Here is a 12,109-nt window from a genome sequence, read left to right on the forward strand (position 1 = left end):
GACCTACGATAGGGGCCTACTGATCGGCAGGCCGGCCTCTCAGGCGGGGGGGGGCCTCTTTTGCTCCGCGCTGGCCCCTGTAGCCCTACGCCATGTTGCAATGCATGCACGCATTGGCGCCAGTCGCAGCGCGTATGTGCAGACCTGCGCCGCCGATTTGACGCCGGTATCGGCAGCTGGAGCGGCGTGGGTCGCTTCAGTGTCGTACTGGCACCCTGTAGGGGTCAGAATCACTGCTCCTGAGGTCATGTTGACGCCATCATGGAACGCGACGGCGTCAACACTTTGCTTCAGGATCAGAGAATCCCGCGCAGGGAGTTTCAGAAGACAATGGGACTTGATTGAACCATCATGGATAAACAGGAGTATCCTGTCTTTCCCATTAACCAATGGGGTCTGGCTCGGACAATAGCCAGTGGTGGGCGTATACATATGACTCAATCCTAGTTTCCCAGCATAAAGAGAGGAGCATCGAACAGACCATGAGCGATAGCCTAGGAGTTGCCCAGGCACAACCATCGCAAGAAGAAAGGATCCTGGGTTTCGAACACAAGAAGACATCAACATCGAGTGATCGAAGCCTGCCAGCCTCCTTCACCAAGTGTGGGTAAAACCCAGAGCTCAGCTGTGTGTCTGAGTCATATTTTCCTGAGTAATACAATTGTGAATAAAATTGTGTTAAACTGTGAACCCTTTTTTGTCCTTTGTTCATCACGCAAATAAGGGCACCTGAGTAAAACTTTTGAGTAAGTAAACTTGAACGCATCAGAGATTTTGCTTCTTTTTTTTAAATTAAAGTTTTGCAAAATTTTTCATAATAAATAGTAATATAAATAGTAATCTTAACACAGCAAATTAGAATGAACATTAACATGGTGCAGAAAGAGAATATACAACAACAATCAACTAGATGTTACCCCACACACCACAGTCCTCCCACACCCTCCCATCGGCACACTCACCCCCCCCCCACCCCCCCCCCACCCCCCCCCCCCCACCCTCCCCCCACCCCACCCCCCCCCCCCCCCCCCACCCCCCACCCCCCCCCCCCCCACCCCCCCATGGATTGCTGCTGCTGCTGACGTTTTAATTTTCCCCGAGAAGTCAAGGGACGGTGTTATGCCCCCGCTCAACAACAGCAGCTCTGTACACTTGGCAAAGTTATTTACACCCATATGTAGGCATCCGTTCGTGGTGTTGTCCCTTGCTTCTCCCAGATGGAGTTCGCTGCCGCTGTCGTCTCGTGCGCACTTCCGCTTCTGCGGCCCTCCCGTCTTCCCCGTTTTCTCTGTTCCTGTGGATGCCAAGTTTGTTAACATTTCCCTGCCTCCCCCCCTCCCCATCCCTGGCTATCCTCTATTGTTCCCTGTCTCTTCACTCTACCCCCCCCCCCCTCTCCCCGCTTCTGCCCACCCCCCCCTGTGGTTCGCCTTTCCTTCCTCTTAGGTTTAGCTGTCCCCCTCCCCCTCTCCCAGTCTATCTCTCCCTCTCATGCTTTGGCTACTTTCCCATTTCTTGGCTGCCTGGCTGTTCTTCAGCTTGTTTGTTGGCCACAAGCAGGACCTGGAACAATTGGGTGAACGGCTCCCACGTTCTGTGGAAGCCGTCGTCTGACCCTCAGATGACGAATTAGATTTTCTCCATTTGGAGAGATTCCGAGAGGTCGGACAGCCAGTCTGCAGCTTTGGGTGATGCTGCTGACCGCCAGCCGAACAGGCGGGCGATCAGGGAGGCAAAGGCAAGGGCGTCCGCCCTCCTCCCCAGGAATAGATCTGGCTGGTCTGAAACCCCGAAGACCGGCACTTTCGGGCAGGGTCCACCCTCACCCCCACCACTTTGGACATAGCCTTGAAGAAGGCTGTCCAGTACTCCACAAGTCTGGGGCAAGACCAGAACATGTGGGCGTGGTTGGCCGGGCCTCCTTGGCACCGTTCACATCTGTCCTCCACCTCCGGGAAGTATCAACTCATACGGGTTCTTGTTAAGTGGGCTCCAAGTACCACTTTTAGTTGCGTCAGGCTGAGCCTTGCACACGTGGAGGTGGAGTTGATCCTATACAGTGCCTTGCTCCAGAATCGCCACCCTATTTCGATCCCCAGGTCCCCCTCGCACTTCATCCTTGTTGCGTCCAGTACGGTGTCAGCCCCTTCTACCAGTCAGTCGTACATATCGCTACAGTTTCCTTTATCTAAAATGCTTGCGGCATCAGAGATTTTAATGATACAACAGAATATAGAGGCAGGCTTCAGGAAGCAAGTTAAGCTGTCATAACTGTTAAGTATAAAGCCATTTTTTTTGTTGCTAATGTGTTCAAATTAAAATTTGTGTTAACATAAAAGCTTTCTACTAATCAGTGTTATCACTTCCTCTCAGCTTTACCAAATGTTTGAATCCAGGATCTTAGCCAAAATTGGGGTTCTTGTCTGGACCCATAGCAGTAATCACACTGTTGATTCTAATTCTTCAGTGCTGAACCCCTCAGCCTCCACTGCAGAGCAACTCTACTTTTCTGCTTACTAAACATCTCTAATTGTAAATAATATGACAACAATGTATCGTATAAAATAAGGACAGCATATATTACCTTATGTTGGGAACTGAATTATGTCTGCACATCCTGCTGAACGTTTTCCCAGTCTCTTACCCTGCGTCACTTGAAGACTATATTGGGTTTTCATTCCCCATTTCCTGACCTGAGAGGTTATGACGCACTTACTAGTTGATCTCCTGTGACTGCACACTTCATTCCCCATGTGCGGTCACAGGAGATCAACTAGTAAATGTGTCGTAATCTTTCAAGTCAGGAAATCTAAACGCTGGTTCTCTGGGAGCTCTTGGAGGAGACCCAAGCAACTTGAGGTACCATTTTAGTACAGTACTTTGGAAGTGGACACATGGAGGATACAATATTTGGGTAGGTAAAACAATTGTTACGACTGCTTTATAATGTTTTCTCACTGCTTTGTGCCTCCGTTAGGTATTTATATCTGTGGCGTTTCTGGTTTACACATTTGTAATGAGATATTCCAGCATCATTCTACATTTCAGAAGATTCCAAAATCCAATTTGACTTGGTCCTAGTCATTCCAGACTGGTGACAGTGTAGATAAGTTTCTGCATGTCAATGATACTATGCATGTAAAAAGAGAACTTATATGCTCAGAGAGGAAACCCCACTGGGATTTTTAAGTTCCCAAAACAAAGCAATAGTTTGAGCAGAGCTAAGTGAAACAAATTTGTGACTAAACTTCACAATCAGTAAGTTATTTTTCAATCTTTATTATATTGTAAGCAAACTGGAAAACCAATTTTTGCGCGGCAAGATCATAAAACCAGCAAATTACATTAATGTTAATTTGTCTTTGACGATGTCGGTTGAGAGAGAAATGCTAACCAGATATGACTGCTCTTCTTTGATAGCGCAAAGGAATCATAGAATCCCTACAGGATCATAGAATCTTTACAGTGGAGAAGGAGGCCATTCAGCCATTGAGTCTTCACTGACCCTCTGAGAGAGCACCCTACCTAGGCCCACTCCACTGCCCTATTACGGTAACCCCACCTAACCTGCATATCCCTGGACATTAAGAGGCAATTTATCATGGCCAATCCACTTAACCTGCACATCTTCGGACTGTGGGAGGAAACCAGAGCATCCAGAAGAAACCCACGCAGACATGGGGAGAAAGTACAAACTCCACACAGACAGTGAACCAAAGTCAGAATTGAATCTGGGTCTTTGGCACGGTGAGGCAGCAGTGCTAACCCCGTGCCACCGTGCCGCCCCAACATTTTATATTAATTGAAGCAATCAGTTTTGTATCTCATCTGAAAGTTGACCCTCTGACAATGCCGCACCGAAGAATCAGCCTAAGTTAAATTGCAAAAGCTTGAATCAAAACTTCTGAATTAGAGAGAGCCACGCTACTAACTGAAACAAAATGGCAGCGATAATTTATTCCATTCGGTTAGAGTACATCTCTTGTGGCTGAGCTGGTGGCAGTTTTGCTTCTGAATCGCAAGGTTCTGGTTTCAATTCCCATTTCAGGACTTGAAGATGAAAGCCAAGACTTAGACACCTGTGCTGTACTAAAGGAGAACTGTACTGTCCAAGGTACCCTCTTTCAGATGTGACGTGAAATCAAGGCACCATCTACCTGCTTGGGCGGATCGACAGGATTCAGTGGCACTATTTTGAAGAAGAACAGGGTAGTGATTCCCAATGTTCTATTTATCCCTCAGTCAACGTCACAAATAAGAACATTGATTTGGTCATTATTACATTGTTTTTTTGTGGGAATTTGCTGAGTGCATGTTGGCTGTTACATTTCATCATTCTCATTCCCGCTCACTGAGAAGGCCTCACTTAGACTTCCTTGACAGTACCTCAGAAGCCTGCTCTTTCCTCAAGAGGCTGTTAGCAATGATTGCATTTGAAAAAGTATTTAATTGACGGTAAAGTGCCAGAAATTGAATCCTTTTTGTTTATGTCTTTCAGGAGATTACAGATGTGAATCAAAGGAACAAATGTTTGGATATGAAAGGTAAGTTCATATTCTGAATGCTAGCTTCTTTTAACTCCACAGCAATTGTGGCCAAATTACGGCCTGCTTTGGAGCAGGTTTCAGGAAGTAAAATAGGTTCTTTGTTGTTATCCATCCCAAATACATCACAAAAAATCTGCGCCTGAATTATTCTTCAAGAAGGAGATTGGGCGGCACGGTAATACAGTGGTTAGCACTGCTGCTTCACAACAGTAGGGACCCGGGTTTGATTCCTGGCTTGGGTCACTGTCTGTGGGGAGTCTGCACCTTCTCCCCGCGGTTGCGTGTGTTTCCTTCGGGTGCTTCGGTTTCCTCCCAGAAGTCCCGAAAGAAGAGCTGTTAGGTAATTTGGACATTCTGAATTCTCCCCCAGTGTACCTGAACAAGTGCCAGAGTGTGGCGACTAGGGGCTTGTCACAGTAGCTTCATTGCAGTGTTAATGTAAGTGTACTTGTGACACTAATAATGCATATTATTATTATTAGATATATTTCTGATAAAAAACAGGTTAAAGGGGTATGGGGAACAAGTAGGAGGGTGGATTTGGGACCAGGAAGAAATCAGCCATGATCTGGTTGAATGGCAGAGCAGGCTCGAAGGGCTGAATTGCCTACTTTTGCTCCTAATTCCTATGTTCCTACTCTTCAAAGAACAATCATCGATCCTGCAGGTGCTATCATGCACTTGCAGCGATAGGATGTGGTTAAACTCTGTAATCCAGCCCTCCCCAACTTCAGCTCCAAATAATAATTGTCACTGAATCAGTGGAGATAGGAGCAACAGGAAGGCACCACCCTGATATGAACACTAAATCTAAAAGGCCATTTTGTGTGTTGCCGCTGAAAGTTGTTACTTTGCCTCTTTAGTACTTTGGAAGTTCAGTCATGGATATTTCTGTTCATTCATTCAGTTTTGTTAATATTACTGCTTTGCATTGGGAACATGGACCATTTTGTCCTATACTGTGAAGAGGGCGAGGATAAGGGTCGGGAAAAGGCTGGACTGGATGCACCTAGAGTCAGCTTTCACAGAATATATCCCTTGCTCAGATTCTCATTCCCACTCACTAAAAAGGCCTTGCTTCGACTTCCCTCACAGTACTTCAGAGGTCTGCTCTTCCCTCAAGAGGCTCTTGGCAAAATGTGTCTACTGGTGGCTGAAGACCAACCCACTACTGCCAGGATAACAGTATTGAGTGTGCCAGTCCAGGCTCACAGCCTGTTCTACAGGTCTTTATGCCTGCCTGACCACAGTTCTTCAACATGCTTCATCTTTTCAGCACTACTACCACTCCCCAGTTTTATTTCTTTGGTGCTCGTTATGGTCCATTTTGTTTCTTCCTTTGGAGGGTGAGAATGCATGCATTCTATGATACATAGTGTGGTAGTATGACTAGGGGTATTACGGTACCTGGGAGTGTGAGCTGCCATTGGTGCAGAGGACTCGCTGCCCATTGGCCCAGGTATCGTGTGCCTCTTATCCCTATTGGCTAAGAGGAAGGTAGCTCTGCCTACGAGGCGGGGTATAAGAACCCGTGTACCCTGGCAGCCAGCCATTTTCCTGTACGTCTGCTGCCGGGCTCACTTCTTGCTAATTAAAGCCTTTCATTTCGGACTTCACCTATGTTTCGTGTCCATTGATTGTGCATCAATTTAATTAGCAAGATTTTAAAGGATGGAGCTTCGCATCAAGCCGGAGTGTCTTCGACTCAGCGCGCACGCAGCAAATGCAACAGCCGCATTTCAGCATTGGCTGGCTTGCTTCAATAGTTCAAACGTCCCGATGAGGGAACAGAAATTGCACATCCTCCACTCGTGCGTCGGCACCGCCGTGTACACGCTCATAGAGGACACCACTGACTACGACGCGGCTATGGACTTACTCAAAGGACATTTCATACGGCCGGTGAACCAAGTCTACGCTCGGCACTTACTAGCCACGAGGCAGCAGATACCTGGTGAGGCCCTGGATGAATTTTACTGTGCCCTCCTTGTGCTGGGGAGGAACTGCGGCTGCCCACAGGTGTCTGCTGCTGAGCATACCGAACTGCTGATCCGAGACACCTTTGTTGCGGGTATGCAGTCCTCGCAGATCCGCCAAAGACTGTTGGAGAGAGAAACTTTAAGCCTCATGGAGGCACGGGCCCTCGCCTCCTCCCTAGATGTTGCGAATCGTAACACTCGTGCGTACGCCCCCGACCGCGCGGCGGCCCCCTGGGCAGCGTGGAACTCGACCTCTCTCACCCCCACGGACTCGGACCCCCCCCAGGCCTGCGCCGCAGGGCGCCCCGAAAAACCTGCGGGGCCCCACTGCTATTTCTGCGGCCGGGCAAAGCACCCCCGTCAGCGTTGCCCGGCCCGTTCCGCAACCTGCAAGGGCAGCGGGAAGAAGGGCCACTTTGTGGCCATTTGCCAAGCTAAAGCGGTCGCTGCAGTCCCAAGCAGCGACCGCGGGACCTCCCCCCGCTCTCTTCAGGTGTCCCTTGCGGCCCACGGACCTCGCTGCCCCCACCCCCCACCGCCACGTGCGATCCCCGGGAGCCACCATTTTATGCCCTCAATGCCATCTGCGACCCTTGGGCGCTGCCATTTTGGACCCCCGACTCCACGTGCGGGGAACGGGTGCCGCCATTTTTGTCCACCCTCCACCATGTGCAGCTGACGGGCACCGCCATCTTGGATCGACACCGAGGACCCCACGGGTGACTACTCCCTGCCTGATGATGACTCTAAATATCTGCCACGACTCGCCTCAGTCACATTGGACCAGTCGCGGCCTTGTACCCTCTCCATAGCGACCACGAAGATTCTGCTGAACGGCCATAAGACAAACTGCCTGCTGGACTCCGGGAGCACAGAGAGTTTCGTCCACACCGCCACGGTAAGACGCTGCGCTCTTCCTGTCTACCCGGTTAAGCAAAAAATCGCTCTGGCCTCCGGTTCTCACTCGGTACACATCACAGGGTGCTGCATAGCGGACCTCACGGTCCAGGGGAGGGAGTTCAAAAACTACAAGCTATTCGTCCTCCCTCACATCTGCGCAGCAGCACTCCTGGGATTAGACTTCCAGTGTAACCTCCAGAGCCTAACATTCAGACTTCCAGTGTAACCTCCAGAGCCTCACTGTCTGCAGCCTCGCGTCCCTCAAGGTCGATCCCCCGTCCTTGTTTGCAAACCTCACCCCAGATTGCAAACCTGTCGTCACCAGGAGCAGACGGTACATTGCCCAGGACCGGACCTTCATCAGGTCCAAGGTCCAGCGGCTTCTGAAGGAAGGGGTCATCGAGGCTAGCAACAGCCCCTGGCGAGCACAAGTGCTGGTAGTAAAGACCGGGGAGACGAATAGGATGGTCATAGACTACAGTCAGACCATCAACAGGTTTACGCAGCTGGACGCATACCCTCTCCCACGTATCTCCGACCTGGTCAACAGGATCACGCAGTACAAGGTCTTCTTCACGGTGGACCTCAAGTTCCCTTACCATCAGCTCCCCAGCCGCGCAAGTGACCGCTGCGTTCGAAGTGGATGGGCGGCTCTACCACTTTTTAAGGGTTCCGTTCGGTGTCACAAATGGGGTCTCGGTCTTCCAACGAGAGATGGACCGAATGGTCGACCAATACGGTTTATGGGCCACCTTCCCGTATCTCGATAACGTTACCATCTGCGGCCAAGACCAGCAGGACCATGACACCAACCTCCGAAAATTCCTTCAAACCGCCAAACTCCTGAACCTCACCTACAACAAGGACAAATGCGTGTTTAGCACCGACTGTCTAGCCATCCTCGGCTATGTCATGCATAATGGAGTGATAGGCCCCGACCCGGAATGCATGCGCCCCCTGATGGAGCTCCCCCTTCCCCACTCCCCCAAAGCCCTCGAGCGCTATCTGGGTTTCTTTTCATATTACGCCCAGTGGGTCCCCAATTACACCGACAAAGCCCGTCCCCTAATCCAATCAGACACGTTACCCCTGTTGATGGAGGCCCGCCAGGCCTTTAGCCACATCAAAGCAGATATTGCAAAGGCCACAATGCGAGCTATCAACGAGTCCCTCCCCTTCCAGGTCGAGAGCGACGCGTCAGATGTAGCTCTGGCGGCTACCCTCAACCAAGCGGGCAGACCCGTAGCCTTCTTCTCCCGTACCCTCCAAGCTTCCGAAATCCACCACTCTTCGGTCGAGAAGGAAGCACAGGCCATTGTAGAAGCTGTGCGTCATTGGAGGCACTATCTGGCTGGCAGGAGGTTCACCCTCCTCACAGACCAACGGTCAGTGGCCTTCATGTTCGACAACGCACAGAGAGGCAAGATAAAGAACAACAAGATCTTGCGGTGGAGGATCAAACTGTCCACCTACAGCTACGACATCTTGTATCGTCCTGGGAAGCTAAACGAGCCTCCCGATGCCCTGTCCCGCGGCACCTGTGCCAACGCACAAGTGGACCGCCTTCGGACCCTCCATGCGGACCTCTGCCACCCGGGGGTCACCTGCTTCTTCCACTTTATAAAGACCCGCAACCTGCCCTACTCCATCGAGGAGGTCAGGACAATAACTAGGGACTGCCACATCTGCGCGGAGTGCAAACCGTACTACTGCTCCGAACAAGCGCATCTGATAAAGGCTTCCCGCCCCTTTGAACGTCTCAGCATGGACTTCAAAGGTCCCCTCCCCTCTACCAACCGCAACACGTACTTCCTCAACGTGATTGACGAGTACTCCCGCTTCCCATTCGCCATCCCCTGCCCTGACATGACCACAACCGCCATCATCAAAGCTCTCCACACCATTTTCTCCCTGTTCGGGTTCCCCGCTTCCATACACAGCGATAGGGGGTCCTCCTTTATGTGTGACGAGCTGCATCAATTCCTGCTCAGCAGGGGCATCGCTTCCAGCAGGAGGACCAGTTACAACCCCAGAGGTAACGGACAGGTCGAGAGGGAGAACGGTAGGGTCTGGAAGACCGTCCTGCTGACCCTACGGTCCAGAACTCTCTCAGACTCCCGCTGGCAAGAGGTCCTCCCAGACGCCCTCCATTCAATCCGGTCACTTCTTTGTACATCCACTAACCAAACGCCTCACGAACGCTTTCTTGTTTTTCCCAGGAAATCTTCCTCAGGGACTCCGCTCCCGACCTGGCTGGCTACCCCCGGGCCCATCCTGCTCCGGAAACACGTGCGGGTGCACAAGTCGGACCCGTTGGTCGAGAGGGTCCTGCTGCTCCACACGAACTCGCAGTACGCGTATGTGGAGTACCCCGACGGCCGACAGGACACGGTCTCCCTACGGGACCTTACACCCGCCGGATCCCGGCCACCGCCCCCCCCCCCCCCGCGGCGCTAGCCCCCCCAACCCCCCCCAACCCCAACTGCCCCCGGCAGGCGCCCCCCCGCCCCATCGACACCTTTACACGTGCTGCCTAGTGGACAGGACGACCCTCCCCCAGCCTGGACCCCGCTCACTCTGACTAGGGGTACGGACGCATCCTCAAGAACAGGATCAGCGCTCCTGGAGTCACGGATGACCACCACTCCAACGTCGCCAGCAGAGCTCCGCAGGTCGCACAGGACGTCCAAGGCACCCGATCGGCTGATTGAATCCATGTGAACTGTTGATGGACTCTTGTTTTTGCTTGTTCTCTATTTTTGTTCTGTTCTCCAAACTGTACATAGTTACTGTGTCTTGACTCAACCCTGTAAATAGTTGCGGGCCAGTGGGCAGCCACCAGTGAAAAGGTATGATCCAACATCTCTAGTCATACTACCAGTCTCTTATATGCTCGCAGGGGACACCCTCCCCCCCCCACATGTCCGTATTCCCCATACGTACAGCACCCCCCCCCCCGTTCCTTTCTCAACAAGGGGTGAATGTGGTAGTATGACTAGGGGTATTACGGTACCTGGGAGTGTGAGCTGCCATTGGTGCAGAGGACTCGCTGCCCATTGGCCCAGGTATCGTGTGCCTCTTATCCCTATTGGCTAAGAGGAAGGTAGCTCCGCCTACGAGGTGGGTATAAGAACCCGTGTTCCCCGGCAGCCCGCCATTTTCCTGTACGTCTGCTGCCGGGCTCACTTCTTGCTAATTAAAGCCTTTCGTTTCATGTCCATTGATTGTGCATCACATAGAAATTCATTGGTCTTTTGAATCAAACGTCTTTGAAGGCGAGCTTGTCCGTTGTGACGGAAAGTGTGGTTTTGCAGCATGGTTTTGGGAAAAGAAGGTGTTGAGTGTTTACAGAGGTTCAGAGAATCCTTTCAGTGCAGAAAGGGGCAATTCGGCCCATCGGGTCTGCACCGACACTTCGAAAGACCACCCTATCTAGGCCCAGTAACCCCACATTAAGGGGCAATTTATCATGGCCAATCCACCTAACCGGCACACCTTTGGACTGTGGGAGGAAAGCGAAGCACCCGGAGGAAACCCACGCAGGCACAGAGAGAAAGAGCAAACTTTACACAGATAGTTACCTGAGATCGGAATCGAACCTGGGTCCCAGGTACTGTGAGGCAGCAGTGTCACCCTGCTGCCCTTTGAAGGTTCCCTTTGCAGATGTGAGTTCCTTTGACATCCAGACTGATGTGTTGGGCAGGCTGGGTCGATGTGGACTGCACTTGATGTAGTGTAGCGAGAGACAGACCTCCAACACATGATAAGATGCAACACGATTTTATTTAACGTCTTAACTACTATACATGTTTAACTGTGGGTTGACACTATGCTGACTTATCTGGAGACCTAGTACTAGCCTGACCAGACTTACTAGCTACCGCATGGTGTTTGCACTGGCTAGCTCACAAACTCTGACTGTCTCAGTGGCTGTGTCCAGAGAGAGCGGGAAACCTAGTGCCCTCTGGCTTTATAGTGGTAGTGTCCTGTCTGGTGATTGGCTGCTCTGTTCTGTGTGCTTACTGGTCATCCTGTGTGTCAATCACTGCCTGTCTGCACTCCATTATATACATAGATGTATATTATGACAGGACTTTGAAAGAAAGAAATTGCACGAGACATGATAGATTGAGTGAATGCTGTTGGGTGGTTTGAGGACATGTATTGGCAAGGGTACGTAGACTTGCCTTCGCTACCCTTGTGAGACTAATAAACTGCTACCTGCATCTATTAGAGGTAGCATTAGCTGCCTTGTCCACTTCTCTTCAGGCAGCCTGAACCATTTCCTTATGGCCTAGAGCTATTCCTTGGAACTACCAAATAAATGTACTTAAAAGTTGGCTGAGGTGCAACAACTTCATTTGCTGAAGTAAGGTTCTGACAATGGATTAAAAAAAAAGAAGCAACTGATTGATGCTGACATTATATAATAACAGAATGTCAATGCCAAATCACTGGTCCTTTCACCTCTGGAGCCTGAGTTTGAATGCAGTCTAAATAAAGGGACAGAGATCTGTCTAACAACAAGAAATGTGCAGAGTGCACTGGCTTAGCGCAGTTACAATTCATTTTGTTGGGTATATAAAGCTGCCTGAGATTTGGCACTAACTGACATTAGTTTATTGCTCTTGTTTAGAGAAGCCACAGCAAAGGTAGCTTGGGAATCAGGGTGTCTCATGGGTG

At 50.7% G+C, this 12,109-nt stretch overlaps 1 protein-coding gene across 1 annotated transcript in view; it reads left to right on the forward strand.

The window, feature by feature from the left end:
• Window positions 1-12,109, forward strand: part of si:dkey-288a3.2 (protein phosphatase 1 regulatory subunit 37) — a 300,610-nt gene that overhangs the window by 100,014 nt on the left and 188,487 nt on the right. The window contains exon 5 of the mRNA XM_038821518.1: window positions 4,499-4,544. Within this exon, the coding sequence (XP_038677446.1) occupies window positions 4,499-4,544 (46 nt within the window). The remainder of the gene's footprint in view (window positions 1-4,498; window positions 4,545-12,109) is intronic.

The sequence above is a fragment of the Scyliorhinus canicula genome, chromosome 2 (assembly GCF_902713615.1).
Source record: "Scyliorhinus canicula chromosome 2, sScyCan1.1, whole genome shotgun sequence".
In the NCBI taxonomy this organism is placed as follows: Eukaryota; Metazoa; Chordata; class Chondrichthyes; order Carcharhiniformes; family Scyliorhinidae; genus Scyliorhinus; species Scyliorhinus canicula.